Source organism: Pteropus alecto, unplaced genomic scaffold (genome assembly GCF_000325575.1).
Source record: "Pteropus alecto unplaced genomic scaffold, ASM32557v1 scaffold11, whole genome shotgun sequence".
In the NCBI taxonomy this organism is placed as follows: Eukaryota; Metazoa; Chordata; class Mammalia; order Chiroptera; family Pteropodidae; genus Pteropus; species Pteropus alecto.
Genome location: NW_006431956.1, coordinates 5,082,021 through 5,101,396, shown reverse-complemented (window position 1 = coordinate 5,101,396; position 19,376 = coordinate 5,082,021). Strand labels below are relative to the sequence as shown.

At 32.7% G+C, this 19,376-nt stretch overlaps 1 protein-coding gene across 5 annotated transcripts in view; it reads left to right on the top strand.

The window, feature by feature from the left end:
- UPF2 (UPF2, regulator of nonsense mediated mRNA decay) overlaps positions 1–19,376 on the top strand; it is a 94,202-nt gene that overhangs the window by 21,698 nt on the left and 53,128 nt on the right. For 2 of the 5 annotated variants that reach the window (XM_025043414.1, XM_025043416.1), the window contains exons 5-8: positions 3,237–3,434; positions 9,070–9,222; positions 10,279–10,382; positions 16,663–16,748. In XM_025043414.1, coding sequence (XP_024899182.1) covers positions 3,237–3,434; positions 9,070–9,222; positions 10,279–10,382; positions 16,663–16,748 — 541 coding nt within the window. Of the gene's footprint in view, positions 1–3,236; positions 3,435–9,069; positions 9,223–10,278; positions 10,383–10,826; positions 10,896–11,951; positions 12,056–16,662; positions 16,749–19,376 lie in introns of all 5 variants that reach the window. The other 3 variants (XM_015585614.2, XM_015585613.2, XM_025043417.1) reach the window with 3 other exon arrangements.

Here is a 19,376-nt window from a genome sequence, read left to right as displayed (position 1 = left end):
TCTAGTTTTTTGCATGCCTGATTATATTTTATTGAACATATGCTGGATATTTTATTATTCCTAGAAATAACATTGAGCTTTGTTCTGGGACAGAGTTAAGTTACTTGGAAACAGTTTCATTCTTTCAAGACTTGCTTTGTTAGTTGGGATCAGTGCAGCTTTTATTCTGGGGCTAATATTCTTCTGTACTCTACCTGATTTCTCATGAATTAGAAAATTTATGAATTATTTTCCCAATTCACTTAGTTCTTCACACATTGGGGCTGATCAGTGTTCAGCCAAACATTCAAGGGGTACCGTCTGTAGACCTTTGTGCTGCTTTCTCCTCTAAGGTACTCTTGTCTTGCAAAATCTAGCCACCTGGGCTAGAGTCTTGCCAGGCCTCAACTCGGTCGTCCTCAACTCATGGAGAGTGCTGAGGTCTGCCTGGCATCTCCCTTTCTCGGCTATGACCTGGAAAATCTTACCATGTAGTAAACTAGAGCTGTTAATTCTAGGGTTCAGTTTCTTCTCTCTCAGGAATCACTTTCCTGTGCTATCTGACGTCTAGTGTTTGAAAACCATTGTGTTGTATTATATTGTTTGCGTGGTCTTTTGGTTGTTTTAGGTCACGAGTATTTCATGTTGACCTGAAGAGGCCTAACTTCAGTGATCAGAATATCTTTTTTTACTTCTCAGAAATGAGATTGTATCATATATACTATTCGGCAACTGCTTTTATAATTAACCATCTATCTTAGTTGTCTTTTCATATCAATTCATATTGTGCCATCGAATTCTTTTAAATTGTTGCATAGTGATCTATTGTATAACTGTGCTAATTTACCTTTCCTTTTGACATTTAAGTTATTTCTAGTTTTTAAGTATGACAGTCAATGCTATAATAAAATCTCTGTACCTAAGATTTTTTGTATGCATACTAATATTTCAGAGGTAAATTCCTAGAAGTAGAATTCCTGGGTTAAAAAGTTATATACATTTTAATTTTCAATATATAATGCCAAAGAAATTTACATAACACTAAGTATATGAGAATGAGTATTTTCCTTATACCCTTACCATATTGCAGTACTTGATTTCTACATTCTCAGATTGAGCATCTTTAAGTTTATTGGCTGTATTATTTATAAATATACATATATACACACATACTTGTATATACTTGTATGTATATGTATATATTTTTTAAAAGATAAATATTTTATTTTAGAAAAAGGGATAAAGGATTCAAGTATACTTTTTCCCTGTAACATAGTGGCTTGACTCTTTTACCCCTTCTTTTTTCTAAAATTAAATATTTATTTAATTTTTAAATTGAATTATAAAAGCACTTTGTATGTTAAGGAAATTACTCTTTTTTATATGCATTGCAGTTATTTTCTCCCAATTGTTGATTGCTTTTTGACTTGGTAGCATTTTTTGTTCCTCAGAAGTTAACTTTTTTTTTACAATTTAAAATACTATGCAAATACGGTATTTTTCAGATTTGTGAAATATCATGGATATTATAGAATAGAAATTTCTCCTGTCATATCCATTCTATTTTGCAAGATAATCATGGTTAACAATTTGATATGAATCTGTTCAGACTTTTTTCATACAAAATTATATGCAAAATATATAATTAGATATTTATATATAGCTTTATTGTTAATTATGTAGGATGTTATTTTGCATGACTTACTGTTTTCTTTCAATAATATATTTGTGAGAGCCTTCTGAGTCAGTTCAGGTAGATATACTTCATTTCTCTTAATGTCTGATATATATCCCTTATCTCACTGATCTTTAGACTCCTTCCAGTTTTGCTGTTACAAACTGTCCACAGTGGACATCTTGGTAAATCTTAGCTCATGTTCCCCGTTATTTCTGAGGTATGGAGTTCTCAAAGGGATCTTGCACTACCAAAGGTTATGTTTATTTTAAATATTGATAAGTACTGACAAATTACACTCCACCAATGCTATATCAGTTTGTGCTTCAGTTAAGATATGAGAGTGCTTACTTCCCTACTGTATTGTCAACATTTTTTGATATCAGTCCTTGAAAAATAATCTAATAGGTCAAAGTGATAAAAGTTTGTTTCATTTAACATCCCAATTAATTCTGAGGTTAAGGATCTTTTCATAAGCTCTTTTACTCATCTGTTCAGAGGCTTTATTTTTCTGCTGGGATTTTGGTCATTATTTGTAGGAGTTCTTTATATTATAGATATTAATTTCTTTGTGTAAATATTGCCAGTATTGTCTTTTAGTTTGTCCTTTGCTTTTATGTTTTTCCTTAAACAGAAGTTGTAAATCTATCACTTTTTCCTTACAGTATACAGGGTTAGTGTCCTACATTTAAATATATTTGTTCTAAGACATATAAGTAATGAATTAGGGAGCCAGCATTTTGTTGTTTTTGCTGTTAATTCTTGTTTTTCCTAAATGACTTTTAATAGGTAATTAATTTTTCTCAATTTTATTTTTAATATGCACGATCATTCTTCTATTTACAATTCTAGTTTTGGAGAGAAATTTAGTTTGAATAGATAAATTCATGAATGGTCTCATGATTGTGAAGTAGGAAATTAATTACTTTAAATGTTCTGAATTTAAGAGTCTATAGTTGTATGTAAAGGTAGACTTGTGTGTGTATATGTAAATTTATACATGGGTTTCCACCTTTTACTGAAATATCTATATTTTTCTTTGTTTTTTTTTTCCAGTTATTTTATTAGTTGACCATTTATGGCAATCTGCCTTACACCAAGGATTATACCAAGAGGCGGTTTACTTCTTAATTAGGTTTATGGTCTACTTGTGATGTAAATGGTATACAGGGTTGAGAGTCATCAAAAGAAAAAAAAGCTTAATGGAGCAGGTAGTACTCTTCAGCTGGATGTTTTAGGAATGGCCAGGCTTATATATTTCTTATTTTGGTTTTACATTTCATGAAGATAGGCCTAATATATCAAATGATTACTTTTTTTCATCTTAATTGCTTAAAACATTGAAGAGAAAAGCATCTTTATCCTATGCCATTCTCTGGTCTGTCTTGGTTTAGAGCTTTACCTAAAACAGTTTGTGATTTGATGCTGAAGATGTTATGTAAACAGTTCAGAGTGCTTGTTGATTGAAGAAGCTTCTGTTAATTGAAACACTAAAGATTCATTGAAAATATAAAGTATCTTGTCATGTTTAATATGCTAAACTTAAAATGATTTTATTTCGCTGTGATTTATTTTGTTGTAGAGCATGGGCCTGGAATTGATATATTTACACCTGGTAAACCTGGAGAATATGATTTGGAAGGTGGTATATGGGAAGATGAAGATGCTCGGAATTTTTATGAGAACCTCATTGATCTGAAAGCTTTTGTTCCAGCCATCTTGTTTAAAGATAATGAAAAAAGTTGTCAGAATAAAGAGTCCAACAAAGATGATTCCAAAGGTAAATTCTAGAGGATAAATTTTTCATTAATGCTATAAAAATTATTTTCAAAATATTATTTGTAAAAAATATTTTAGTTAATAGTTTTGTAATATGAACTTTGAGTCATTAGATTAAATGAATGACAGAATAATATGGAATGGAATATGAAAGGTTGATAACTGACGTATTTTAAACAGTGCGAAAGTTAATGTGAAATAACTTGAAAATGTTATTTATAATATAATGAATTCATGTGAGATCTTGGTAAGATCTGAATTTCCCCCATTTGGATTGTTAGGGCAAATGTTAATTCTATAGTGCTGTTTACGTGTAATGCTCTTTCTAGGCTAGATATCCCTAACTCTTTGTGAGGAAGAACTACTTTAGAGAGATCATTAATAGGGTAGAAGGTCCTGAGTGCTGTCACACCATGTCTTCTAAAGGGAATTCTGCCAAACCATAAAGATGGAAGGGCATGGTGACAAGGATTTGGAGCACTAGCAAATGATTTTTTTAAAAGTTATTTTAGTATTTTCATGTATGTGTTAGGGAACCCATTTAAAAAATAATAGCTAATAATTTTTATTTAACAGTCACTTTGTGCCAGACATTATTAGATACATAAGAATTCAGTCCTCATAATAACCCTGTTTTTCAGATGAAGAAACTGTGGCACAAAGAGGTTGAGTAACTACATAAGATTAAATAACTTACACAGCTAGAAAGTGATAGATCGAAAATTTAAGCCCTATTAACTAATGACTGTGCTCTTAATCACTGTGTAATATTGCTTTTCAGGTTAAGGTTAGTAATCTTTGTGCCTTATACTAAAATGAGGTCATAGTATACTCTGCCTTTGATGTGTAAATATTATAACATGTATTTCCAAAACATTCCATCACTCCATTACCTATTAAGCAGTTTCTCCTTATTCCAACCTTCCACTAGCACCTGGCCTTTACCAATCTGCATTCTTTGTCTTTGGATTTATCTGTTTTGAGTATTCTATATAACTATGTTTGTTTTCACTTAGGAGGTATATCCACATTATGCATTTATAAATTCTCCAATCCTTTTAATGGCTGAATTATATTTCATTGTGTGTGTATACCAGTTTGTTTATCTGTTCACCCATTGGTGGACTTTTGGGCTGTTTCCACAGTTTGACTTGTGAAGAGTGCTGCTGTGGATGTGCACTCGTTCGAGTCCCTGTTTTCAATTTGTTGAGCATACACCTAGGAGTAGAACTATGGGGTCATGTAATAATTCTTTAACTTTTTGAGAAACTGCCAAACTGTTTTCCACAGTGACTGAACTGTTATACATTCTCACCAACAATGTACAGGGTTTCTGGTTTCTCCCATCTTCACTAACACTTGTTATCATCTGGTATTCTTTTTGGTTATAGCCATTCTCGTGAATGGTTTCAGTTAATTACACTTTCCTAATGACTAGTGGTGTTGAACATTTTTTCATCTGCTTTATGGAAATGTCTGTTTAAGTCCTTCATCCATTTTTTAATTGAGTTTTCTTTATTGTAAGAATTTTTTAATATATATTCTGGATACCAAACCCTAATCAGATGTATGTTTTACAACTATTTTCTCTCGTTCTAAAGATTGTCTTTTTACTTTCTCGATAATATGCTTTGATGCACAAAAGTGGTTTTTCTTTTAACATAGACTTCATTTTTTAAAATAGTTTTACCTTCACAGCAAAATTGAGTGGAAAGTCCAGAGTTCTGTATATTCCCAGCCCCTCACATAGGCACAACCTCCCCCATTATCACCATCCCCCACCACGTGGTACATTTGTTACATTCAATGAACTCACATTGACACATCATTATCATTGAATCACAAAAGTTAACTTAAAATTTTTAAAAAGTATTGTCCTTTTTAAAATATGTATGTTTTAAATATATGAGTGTGTGTGTGTGTGTATATATATATATATATGTGTGTGTGTGTGTGTGTATTTTGAATAGGGTGCTTGTTAGTGCTTGTTAGGGTGCTTGTTGGTGCTTGTTAGGATACTAATTAGAAGAATAGTAAAACTTTTTTTTTTAACATTCCTCTTCAAGAGTAATTCCTCTTTAAGGTTTGGTTAAAATACACCAAGCCTTAAAATTATGCTGTTTTTGTGAAAAAAGTAGTGGGATCGTCTTATGGTGAGAGAACCTTACATGAGGCCTTTATGGTACTTTGAAAATATTAAAACCTCTTGGTTGATCTCAAAGATATTTTTACTTTAAGGTAAATTTTACTTTATATTTTAAGATTATTGAAATATTTCAAGTGTTTCAAAAAAGTATAGGGAATAATATATATAAATACTCATTTGAGATACCTGCCACCCAGTTTTGTCAGTTAAAATTTTTAAAAAGGCATTTCTCATAGATAACTGTCGAAGCCCCAGTGATGACTAGCTCTTAAAACACCTCAATATTTCTTACAATTTTAAGGATTCGAAAAAGTTGTACGATTTCTGCTGTGTCTAGGTTTTTCCCTATCATCATGCAAGTTTGACTTACTTAAAGTGTTCTAATATTTGTTTCTCTTTCAGGAAGTAGGTTTAGAGTCTCCACCTCTCTTGTGAGACAATATACTGAGGGCCATAGGAGAGACAGATATGAGCATGCTATTTGTGCACTTATAATCACATTACTGAGGAGCAGCCAGGGACTCAAAAGAATAATAATTTGAAGTTGGAATAGGATTGGGGCTATACATAAAAGTACAAAGCACTATGGCAGTTAAGACAGTGGAGGCAGTTCACGTGTTCGGAGATCAGCTAAAACCCTATAGAAGAAATGGGTGGACTTTTGTGATAGACTTTGAAGCTTGGCTTGGATTTTGACAAGAGATGTGGGACTGGGCCCTCTTTTTCTAGATTTCTTTCTAGCATAGTACATTTTTAACATCTCTCTCTTGAACATTCTTTCTCTTTTCATTCATATCTGCTTGTCAAATTCAACCCTGGATGAACTCAGTCATCTACCATATTTGTTTCTGATACAGACCATTGAGCTTTCTTAGAAATGATCAGTTAGATAGGTTTTGATAACTTTATAAATTTGCGATCACCAACCTTAAACAGGCCCCTAACCCTGTATAGAAACGTGACAGAATTTCTGTTAACTCACTCTCCTATGCTCCATAATACATTTTAATTCTTTCTCCAGTTTTTATTCTGCTTCCCTCCTTAGTACAAGATTATGTCTGATACAGTACTTAATTGAGAAGGTGGAAGCCATCAGACAGAACTCCCCCAACAATGCGCCCCTTCTTATTTATAAATCTACTTGCCTTAGTGCTTATAGAATGTTTCTTCCCTGGGTGATATGGTAGACTTTTATACCTTTGTCAAAGGTCAGTCCGGACATCTTATTCTGAATCTTGTCTTCCTGTTTCTCCTGAACATCTTTATTTTTAGTGTCTGTCTGTCTGTCTCTGTCTCTGTCTCTGCTGGATCCTGACTTCAGTATACAAACATTTTCTCATCTTTAAAAAACAAAACATTAAAACAAATCGTAAGTACTTTGAAACCCCTTGGGCCTCCCATTTTTTTCTAGCTGCTGTCCCCTTTTTTAAGCAGTCCTCTTTAAAGAATTAACTATACTCGGAACTCTTCTCATTTTTACTACCTCATTCTTCAGTCCACTCGTTTTGCTCCAACCGCACCTCAACTCTGAAACTTTTTGCTAAAAATTGCCAGTTACCTTCATGTTGCTGTATCTTGAGGGCAATTTCCAGTCTTTGTTTCATTTGATCTCTCAAGCCATTTAACAGTTTACTACTTCTTAGAGAATTTCCTCCCCATGGTTTCTAAAGTACTAAACCCTCTTGATTTTTCTTTCTCTTTGTCTTGGGCTTCTAGTTTCATTTGCTCTTTTACATGTCAGTGTTTCAATGGAAGAAGAAAGTATAGATATTTTAGTAATCAAGTCTAGTAAGCTAACCTCTTAAAAGTATCTCATATTTGCTTTATCATTACTGCTGCCATTCTGATCTAAGCTGCCATCATCTCTTAACCTGGGCTACCATATGATACCTTCTAACTGGTTGCCCTGTAATTTCTCTTGTTCTTCATATACATTCTGAAAAATTAATTTTACTCTCTTAACTAATCTGATGCTTTTTAATGGCTTTACATTTATTTGGAAAATAAGGTAAACTTGTTAACATTGCCTTGAGGACCCAATGTGGTTTGGTTCAGGTCTTCCTCTCCACCTGTATCTGTTCCCACATTACCCTTCCTTTTTTCTCCTTTTCAGACTTTTTCCTCCTTTTTAGTCTCTGCAACGCCAGTCTTCTTGCCTCATGACCTTAATACATTGTTCTGTTTTTCTGCTTGCAGCCCTCTCTTCGCCATACCCCATTTGATTCCCAAGTGCATATTAATTTAATATCTTCAGATATACTGTACATTTCTTGAGAAGCAAGGATCACATTTTAAGCTTTTTTCTGAATGTTCAATAGCTTAGCTTAGATATGAATACATAATAGCTAATCAGTAAATGTTGGTTTTTGATAACCAGACATCAGGAAACATTGGAGGATGAATATGCGCCATATGGGCAGAGTTTCTGTCTGGTACAGTCAAAGTTGTATCCTTGGTGCTCAGAACAGTACTTAGCATGTAGTGAGAATTTATGTTAGTTGAAAGAAAGAATGAATGAGAAAATAGTAGTCTTTCTCCATGTAGAAGCAGCAAAACCAATCCATACTAGAGTTTTGATTCTCCCAAATATGGTATGGTATCAAATATCAGTAAAACATTTCTTTCAGTGCAAAAATAATGAGATTAGCAGACTGTATGAGAAGATGAGCCTGAGAAATGTAATAATTTCAGTCATTTATATCGTAACTTCACTCTTTTAAGCATAAATTCTTGAACTCAGAATTTTTTGTTTTTTACTTATGAAAATTTTCAAACCTAAAAGTGAGGCTAGTATAGTGAATTGATAATTACCTGCCACCCAGCAATAATTATCAGCATTATACCAATCTTGTTGAATCAGGTTCAGTTCTTTTTTCTTTTTTATCCTCATTTAGCCTTTTACCAGTTCTTGGCTATTTTGTTTTGTTGCATTGTTTTGTTTCCTCTAACCCCTGACATCTAAATAATAAGGATGTTTTCCTAATTGGTCTTTCTACATCTAGTCTTTCCTATCTTTCTTATTTATCTTGTGTCTTATTGGTAAGTTATTCTTCATGTCACATCACATTTAAATGTTTTTCTCCACAGGACCTAGCAAAGGTCATACTGTGTAACAGAGAAAGTCTGAACTCCTTATCTTGGAGTTTGAGACCCTTCTCAATCCGAGTCCATATTATCTTTATTTCTCCTCACCTTTACCACAGATCCTCGTGCCTTATATGTCTTCATCCATCCATCCACCTACCCATCCATCCATTCATTCCTTCAGTGAACAGATGGCATACAGAATCAAAGAAGTTATGGTCTTGGTTCTCAGTGAGCGTAATGTGTTTTATAAAATCTGAATATATTGAATTTATACTCAAATGTTACCAGAAAAATATGTAATTTCTAAGACAGATGACGCACATTTTATGAATCTTTACCTAATTTTTGAGGCAAGGTTTCAATATGACTTTTAATTCAGAGATACTTTTTGCTTGTTTTCAAGCAGAGGCAAAAGACCCTAAGGATAATAAGGAGGTATCAAATCCCGACGATTTGGAACTTGAATTGGAAAACCTAGAAATTAATGATGATGCCTTGGAGTTAGAGGGTGCAGATGAAGCTGAAGATCTTACAAAGAAACTTCTTGACGAGCAAGGTGAGCACTGTTTTGCCCCAAATTTTCATTTTTTATTGGTTTTTCTGTTCATAGCTCTAGCCTAAGAATATAGATCTTTCTCTTTATTTCTTATTTTCCTTTTGTTTCTAAGAATCACTTTTTTGGAATTTAAAACAGAAACATTGCATGTCCCATATTAATGTGAGTGTAAGTTTTAGTGTTCATCTCAACTTTAAATATCTTAATAGATATTTCTTATACTTGTCTATTTCCTAGCATTACTCTCAATTTATTTTAATTCTATGATATAATCTTTACAGTCTTAACATAAATATTTTTGAAAGTGATTCAAAAATGGTTGAGATAAAAGACAACTAGTATACCATTTTATCTATGATATTATAATTGAGTAGTGTTTTGTATATAATAAAAATTATTTTGTTTTATTAGTTAGGATTCTTTATTTAGAAGGATACCTTTTATCAGTATTGCCCTTCTATCTATTGGTTTCATTGTTTCCTGCTGCAGGTTCTCTTTCTCCATGTCATGAGGGGAGGGTGGGCGTGGCTTGGGGCTGCCCCAGGCTCAGATCATACCAGCTAGTGATATCAAATGAAAGAGAGATTCTCTCTGCTGTATATAAGTGTCATGGAAGGACTTGGCTGGTCTCCTTGTCATGCTTACCTGTGGCCAAGGGGAATGGTGATGTTCTGTGACCTGGCAGCACCCTTCTCTGCAGAATCCCATGGATTGCCTTCAGAGGCAAGCAGTGAGAGTGCTGTTAATCGAAGAATTGTGGGAAGGGATGCTCGGCAGATAAAAACAGATTTACTATAATGCTACATGCAATTTATGATTAAGATTTTGTGTTTAATGCAAAAGTTTCCCCTCTTATAGTTGATATCTGAAAGATAATAGTGTCTTGCATTGTGATTCTATAGATACCCAAACTTACTAGGGTAATATCTCAAAAAATGATTCCTTTTTTATGAGTAAGTGTTCTAGATAATGTTTCTCAACTAACTAGAAGTGGATGTATTTATTCTTATATTGTCTGTATATTTTTAACCTATTTAAATACTAATTTTATGTTAGAACAAGAGGATGAAGAAGCCAGTACTGGATCTCATCTCAAGCTCATAGTAGATGCTTTCCTCCAGCAATTGCCCAACTGTGTCAACCGAGATCTGATAGACAAGGTATAATTGTCTCTGTATAACTTTACTCAAGCATACAGGCCTTGTAGGTTATCTCTAATTAGGAATGTCTGTGGTTTTTGGACTGTTTTAGCCATAGAATGAACCATTTCTTCAAATGAAATCTTACATGGGAATCCACAATTAACACATAAAATTAGAGCCAATTTGTAGATTCTTGGGGGTGGGGGCAGTAAAACTGTCTCTAGAATCCTGTTGTCTTGACACCTCTTCCCTTCACATAGGGACATCACAGTTTGGAAAACATCATAAATTCTTAACAGTATGCTCTGTAGATTTCTGGTGTCTTCTAGGGCACTTTCAAGGGAGCCTATAAGGACAAAACTTTTCCTACTAACATTAAAGTTTTTTTCTCTTTTTTCACTGTTTTTTGACATCTACAAAGCGATATGGGTAAAGCTGCTATAAATTTTACAAATCAAGCACATGATGCCTTGGAGTTAGAGGGTGCAGATGAAGCTGAAGATCTTACAAAGAAACTTCTTGACGAGCAAGGTGAGCACTGTTTTGCCCCAAATTTTCATTTTTTATTGGTTTTTCTGTTCATAGCTCTAGCCTAAGAATATAGATCTTTCTCTTTATTTCTTATTTTCCTTTTGTTTCTAAGAATCACTTTTTTGGAATTTAAAACAGAAACATTGCATGTCCCATATTAATGTGAGTGTAAGTTTTAGTGTTCATCTCAACTTTAAATATCTTAATAGATATTTCTTATACTTGTCTATTTCCTAGCATTACTCTCAATTTATTTTAATTCTATAATATAATCTTTACAGTCTTAACATAAATATTTTTGAAAGTGATTCAAAAATGGTTGAGATAAAAGACAACTAGTATACCATTTTATCTATGATATTATAATTGAGTAGTGTTTTGTATATAATAAAAATTATTTTGTTTTATTAGTTAGGATTCTTTATTTAGAAGGATACCTTTTATCAGTATTGCCCTTCTATCTATTGGTTTCATTGTTTCCTGCTGCAGGTTCTCTTTCTCCATGTCATGAGGGGAGGGTGGGCGTGGCTTGGGGCTGCCCCAGGCTCAGATCATACCAGCTAGTGATATCAAATGAAAGAGAGATTCTCTCTGCTGTATATAAGTGTCATGGAAGGACTTGGCTGGTCTCCTTGTCATGCTTACCTGTGGCCAAGGGGAATGGTGGTGTTCTGTGACCTGGCAGCACCCTTCTCTGCAGAATCCCATGGATTGCCTTCAGAGGCAAGCAGTGAGAGTGCTGTTAATCGAAGAATTGTGGGAAGGGATGCTCGGCAGATAAAAACAGATTTACTATAATGCTACATGCAATTTATGATTAAGATTTTGTGTTTAATGCAAAAGTTTCCCCTCTTATAGTTGATATCTGAAAGATAATAGTGTCTTGCATTGTGATTCTATAGATACCCAAACTTACTAGGGTAATATCTCAAAAAATGATTCCTTTTTTATGAGTAAGTGTTCTAGATAATGTTTCTCAACTAACTAGAAGTGGATGTATTTATTCTTATATTGTCTGTATATTTTTAACCTATTTAAATACTAATTTTATGTTAGAACAAGAGGATGAAGAAGCCAGTACTGGATCTCATCTCAAGCTCATAGTAGATGCTTTCCTCCAGCAATTGCCCAACTGTGTCAACCGAGATCTGATAGACAAGGTATAATTGTCTCTGTATAACTTTACTCAAGCATACAGGCCTTGTAGGTTATCTCTAATTAGGAATGTCTGTGGTTTTTGGACTGTTTTAGCCATAGAATGAACCATTTCTTCAAATGAAATCTTACATGGGAATCCACAATTAACACATAAAATTAGAGCCAATTTGTAGATTCTTGGGGGTGGGGGCAGTAAAACTGTCTCTAGAATCCTGTTGTCTTGACACCTCTTCCCTTCACATAGGGACATCACAGTTTGGAAAACATCATAAATTCTTAACAGTATGCTCTGTAGATTTCTGGTGTCTTCTAGGGCACTTTCAAGGGAGCCTATAAGGACAAAACTTTTCCTACTAACATTAAAGTTTTTTTCTCTTTTTTCACTGTTTTTTGACATCTACAAAGCGATATGGGTAAAGCTGCTATAAATTTTACAAATCAAGCACACTACTAATAGCCCTTATAGTCTTCGCTGCCATGCATGTGCAATGAAAAGAACAATGCCACTTTCATTTAAGAATCTTCTTGATGACTCTGTAAAAATTAGTCATTTTATTTCATTTCAACCTTTGAGTGCATATCTTTTTAATCTGATGAAATGGAAAGACATGTGAAGCACTTCTGCTGTCTCAAGGCTTCTTTAGAAAAACCCTTTGTGTTTGAGTTACAAGCTGAACTAGTTGCTTTTTTCATAGAACACTATTTTTACTTGAAAGAACTGATGGACAAACTGTGGTTATACAAACTTGGGTATTTGGGAGACATTTTTCTACCGTGAACAAGGTGAATGTCTCACTTCAAAGTAAACAGCAAAATATTTATTGCCAATGAACAAATTTGAGTTTTCAACAAATATTAGAATTTTGGAGAACTTATGTCTACCACCATAAGCCTGATAGCTTCACAGTTCTTTTCTGAAGAAACTTTATTGACGAGACTTTGATGATGGGATCGGTGGTCATATTAAGTAATGTAATTTGAAAATATGTGTTTGGAAAATCTGCTTAGCTCAGTGAACCGTTGTTCTAAGGGACCCGGTACACAGTGTTAAAGTCTTGCTTGGGTGTTAAAAATCCACTCAAAGTGCAAGATAGATTTTAATCTAACAGCATGAAAAGTTGATTGATATAGTTTCATATTCCACATTTCACCTAACCCTTTAACTACCACTTGTCAAGTTTTGGGGTAGTATCAAAAAATATCTATAAATCTTGAAAAGAATATAAAATGCATTTCTTTTATCCAGCTATATGTATGTGTCAAGCTGGATTTTCTTCATATACCTCATCCAACACAACATATCACAGCAGATTGAATGCATAAGTAGATATGAGAATCCAACTATCTTCTAAAAGAGTGCCACTCTTCTGTCAATGTTTTTCATTTTGAAAAATAGTTATTTCCAAAAAATGTTAATAAGTTATAGGTTTATTGGTATTTTTAAGTGAATTAGTATGTTTAAAATTTCTGTTTTAATTTCTAATAGAGTAAGTACCAGTAAATGTGATCCACATAACTGAAGTTCTTTCAGGTCCTTAATAATTTTTAAGAGCATATAAAGCTCTTAAGACCCAAAGTTTAAAAATTGTTGATTTAGGCCATATTTTTCTCAAGTGTAATGTAATCTTTTATCTTTTTTTTCCCATAACGTTTGGAGAGTCCCTGAGGTTATTTTTTGACTTTAGGCTTGTTTAGCTCTTCAAATAATATAGAGTTATTTCAGTAACTATTCATGTAATCAAACAGCCTTGAAAGTCTAATTCCAAATCGGCTTACTTCTTGCAGTGATTACATCAATTTATAGTTTTCAGAAAGAGTAATTACAGATTTTGGTTTTCTTAAGAGATAGTCTCTTTTCTTTATTCTATATAGTACGGCAGAAACAACCTCTTGAACAATTGGTTATTTTTCTAAGTTTGGTATATGAGTGAATCTTTCGCCTGCTAAATTTTTATGTATTTATTGGTTATAAACGGAGGATGAAAGAACAGAACTTTGGCAATGCTGCTCCTCCTCCACACCCCATTTTGAGTACTATAATGAAAGGTGGGAAGGGTCTCATCAGTTTTGTATATTAGTAACAACATTGTTATGAATTTTTATTGGAAAGTATCCTTTAGTGCTCAGCTGAGTATTAAAAGCTGTGCCAGTAATGACCATATATTAAATTCTGAGTTAGCTTTCTAAGAGTCAGATGAAAAATAAGGGGACACCCTTCCCTGTTGGAACCCAATAAGTTCCTCTGGGAGTCAGTTTCCTCATGAAAGGAATTTCTTTTATGTTGGCAAAGGTCCAAATGGCTTAAGAGGGAAAAGAATCTGTGAAATAGAAAAATCTAAGATTCTTTGAATTCAGTTGTTATGGGACAGTATATAACCCAATGTCATTTATCATAATGCTATTTTTCTGCAAGCGTATGAAGGTCAGAAGAATTTACTCTTACTTAGTAAAGTAAAAAATGATTATTGAACTGTCTTTCATTTACCTAAAATTTTTTAACCCTTTGAAACAACTTTTTAAACATTTTGAAACAAGTTTTAAAAAACTGCTTATTGAGTTGTCAAGCAACAGTTGAACCGAGGCGGACAGACAACACCACAGTGACTCCTTTGCTTTCATTTTTCCCATAGGCCAAGACTTGTTAAATTTAAGAATTTAGATGCATGTGAAGTTTATTTTCTTTTTTAATTTCCTGAGGTTTATTCTGGCAATTTTCCCAGTCATGCAGTCTTTTATTTATTTATTCTGCATATTTATTGAACCCCTGCTGTGTGTACAAGGCATTGATATGCTCTATGAACTCCTAATCTGTGGGGAATTTTGAACATTATAGTTTTTTTTTCTTTTTTTAATAATAATCAAATTTAATAATAATCAAAGTACCCTTTGATTATTATGGTAGTAAAACTTTATTGACCTCTATTTTTACAAAATTTATTTAAATAGATTATGCAAAGTACATTTGTATTTTAAAGAATGATGTTTGAAAATAGTTATTCAAGTACTTTTTATTTTTTGTTTTTCCTAATTATATTGAAATAGGCCATTTTTAGCCATTAAAATTTTATCTTAATGTTTTTCAAAATGTTGATTTGAGAGGTACTTTTGTTTTTGGAGTGTATGTGTGTGTGTGAAGTTTTCCAGTGTTAACCAATTTTCTGAGTAGATGACCTTTGGGACTTATATTACTAGGTCCAGAATTTTTCAGTGTTTCATGTGGGTGAATTGCTTGAAGGAACTTTAGCGTATTTTGTTTTTCTCTTCGTTATTGTAATTATCCATAATAAGCCTTAATGTTATAAAATGTAAACTTCAGTAACATTTATTATATTTCCTTTACAAGCAGAAAAATATTTAAATTGATTTTACTCTCTTGACTAATAGATGTATTGAAATCCAGTCAAGTTTAGCAGTGGGGTGTTGTGCACCAACTTTAGTGACACTCACATTAATCTCTTGACTAATACTGATGCAAAGTTTCAATCTTTATGAACACTTTCAATGTGATCTAGTTTTCTGGGTTTGAAATTTGTGTCATTTATTTCATCAAGTTTTAACCAAACAGTAGGTGTTTTAGCGCATCAGGAGATTCAGGAGAATCTGCGAATCTAATTTGCATCTGATCTCAAATCTGCCTAAAGTTTGAGAGTGATGATAAAATAATAATCACGTGAACCTATAGAAGGGGAAAGTATTTGAGAAACTCAAGAGAATATTCGATAATAGTTTATTTCTTTTTAAGTAAAACTTGTTATTTAAATAAAATTAAATAAAACTTTTTAAGTAAAACTTGTTATTTTCTGAAACCAAATATACTGAAAATCTTTTTAACATTAAAAAAAATACATGCCTGTATTTTAAAAATGTCATTTACTCATTTTTGTTTCCTAGTTGTTTCCCAGAATGTACTTCTCTCCTAGCTTTTCTTTTACACTTATATTTGATGTTAGACATATTGATGAAATATTGAGCACATATTTATTAAGATATAGAGTAGTGGACTGCTGTACTAAATAAGAGTTGTGGGTATTTATGATAGTTCTGTTATTTGATTTCTTTAGTTTAGGTTACCGAATCTGACTGTCAACACTGAACCCTTTCAGTCAGTGTTGAGGCACTTACTCCTATGTTCCTGGGAATAATCTCTGCCTGTCTCTCATACCTAGTTCACCTTTATTGAATTATCATTATTAGCATTATTAATTTTTTTGGCTCCTGGTAACTATTCTTGCTACTTTCTAATTCTGTCAGAAAACTTTCTTGATATTAACATTGATTTACTTTAATGAAGTCAAAAGCATTGATTATACATTTCATATAATTATTTGTCAAACATCTCATGTTCTTCAAGCTACCCCATCAAAGCTCTGTTTCTAAAACTAGGTTGCAATTAAAACGTATGAAATACATATTTTCAGATATCTAAGGAGAGAAGAGTTTTAAGTCTCGAGGTCTTATGGTTTAGGATATGCTTACAATACTAGTGTTTTAAAACCATTTTGAAATGTTTAAGAACAAGTAGAAATCCATTGTAGCATCAAGGATTTCTGCTTTAAGTAGCTAAATCAAAATTTTTTTCAAAGAAAAAAATTTGCTTTTTCTCCCATAGGCAGCAATGGATTTTTGCATGAACATGAACACCAAAGCAAATAGGAAGAAGCTGGTACGGGCACTCTTTATAGTTCCCAGACAAAGGTAGGTATTAAAAAAAGAGTAATTTGTTAGTGGTCTTATGCTGTAGTGATGATTGTAAGATCAAAATTTTTATTTAATTACCTCGTTAAACATATCTCTTGTCAACAGGCATTATTATTATTATTAGCATATTTTCTAGAACTTGTTTCTTGTTGATTTTTGTTTTTTTTTTCACTAGCTCTAGGTAGAAGTACTTTTTCTGATGCTTTCTTGTTACTTTAAAAGAAAATGTTTTAAGAATAATAGTACCTTAATAAGAATAATGACAGTCATTGCAAGAAACAGTTGGTTTACACTTTTGCTACTGAAGAGAAAAAACAATAAATGGTATATTAGTTTTTTGTAGAGCTTTTATTTTGTGTAAAGGTCAGACTAATTGAGTATCTAATTCTTGCAGTTGTGTTTAAATGAAAAATATGAAGTTTTGTTTTTGTAATTATGATAGTTTAGAATTGGAAGTCACATTAATGATTGTTGCTAGTAATTCAAGAAGCATGTTCAGTTGCATAAATTGTGCTTTTAGAGAATTTTAATGCTCTAAATTACACTAAATTAAAACCCCACTTCACCTGCATATTTCAGGACTATCCACCTTAGGAACCTGGAGAAGATTCATTTCTGTTTATTCAACAATAAATAAGTAAAGAATTTTGTTAACTATCGTTATATTTGTTAAATATTATGATAACTAAGATAGATACTTTCCCCAAAAAATAAGGATTCTGAGAGATTTCACTAAAGATTTCTTTAAGCAGGATTTTAATTTGGTCCATTTATTGATAGAGGCCCATGATCTCGCAATGGTAAGATTTCTCAGGGAAAGCAAATCACTACGTTTCTTTATTCTTTCATATTGTTTTTTATCTCCCGTCAGCATCAATATGAACATTTGGTTTTTCATTTTAGTGGGGCAAAGCAGATGGAATGTGCTAATATCATGAGAGAATAATTAAGAATTACGTAGTTGAGAATGTAAAAAAAATAATATTTTTATTACATGCAATTATATACTGCATTTCATCAAATGAAAAGTGTCATCAGTTGTGAGATGTACCATTATTTTATGTAGAACTAAGAAAAAAAATCTTGCTGATTTTAAGGCTTTGATTGTGAGACACATTCCATTTTAATGTATTTGTAAATGGGAAAAAAGTATACACCTTGAATTGATGAAAACTCAAATATTTTTTCTTCATTATCTTGGACCACTTTTTTTCAAGTGATGCTTTTCTTTACCTTATACAATGGAATGTTTACTTTCATATTTTTCTTTTCAGCTATTATTTGAATGAAGAAACACCTATAACAGTTATCTAGAATTATATAACAGAATAAAACAAAGTTAACAAAAATACTTTGTTAAAAGAAATCACACGATGATATTTAAGTAGTTTACTTATAAAAGAGCATCTTGTATCTATCACCATTCCATCCCACTCCACCACTATCTGCTCCTCCTCTAAAAGTCCTCAAAAACTGTGTACTATTAATTGGTTTTATGGCAGTTATATCCTTTATAACGATTTATCTGCTTTTAGCTCAGAAGGTAGCTGTAAATTAGAAGTTGTTGGAATCTGCTAGAAAAAGTAGACTTGAAAGTAATAGGAAGTGATAATTTATGATTTGAGAGGAGAGGAAAAAAAATACAAATACTTAAAATGAATGCATAGCATTTTGGAGCCAAGAGGAAGAGATCACATAGTCGTGTGTGTGTGTGTGTGTGTGTGTGTGTGTGTGTAAATATAATTTAGTTTCTTATAATTGGCCTGAGTGATTAGGAAAGATTATGTTCTAAATTTCTTTTTATTCATTGACTAATTCATTAAGGGTTTACTGTGTGCTGTGATTAGTGCTGGAGATACAGTGGTGAACAAGACAGATTCAGCTCTCATAGTCACACAGATTACAGTTTGGAGAGGAAGACAAAGAATTCTAAGTGCAGTTACCAAGGAGAATCACAGAATGTTTGAAGTGTATAGCAAGTGGAACTGATTGATTTGGTCTTGAGGGGAGAGAGAAGGCTGCCTGGAACAAGGGTCATTTAATTTGTGTCCTGAGAAAGGAATTAGCTAGACTAGGGATGGGCGAGGAAAGGGAATGTAAAGAGAGCATTTCTGCTAAAGGCAACAGTATGTGCAAAGAGCCAGAGACAAGAAAGATCGTGGTATCAAACTATTGCAAAAACCCCTTTCTTGGTTTCCCTTGACATTGACATCTAGAGTAGGCTGCAAGAAGAAAGCCATATTTACTTCTTTATCCCTAGCACTTAGTACTATACCTGACAGGTAGAAGGTGATAAATTATGTAACATAATATTTAGTACCTTTTCTTATCTAGCCTCTTTTCAGTTTCTTCTGTATTAATTCTAACCACTCTTCCTCTTGCAAAATCCCGATATGTAATGATTTTTTGACTATCCTTTCTCTTCTTTCAAGCCTCTGCTTTCTGTTCTATATGGAGTGTCCTTTATTTTTCCTCTAAAAATCTCTGGCTCACTCTTTAAATCTTAGCATCAGAGTTATCTTCTCTGAACAGCCATCCTTATTTCCTTTATGTAGATACAGGTGTTCTTTTATAGCACTTTCAACATAATTAGGAACATTATATCACAATGTTAGTTTGTGGCCT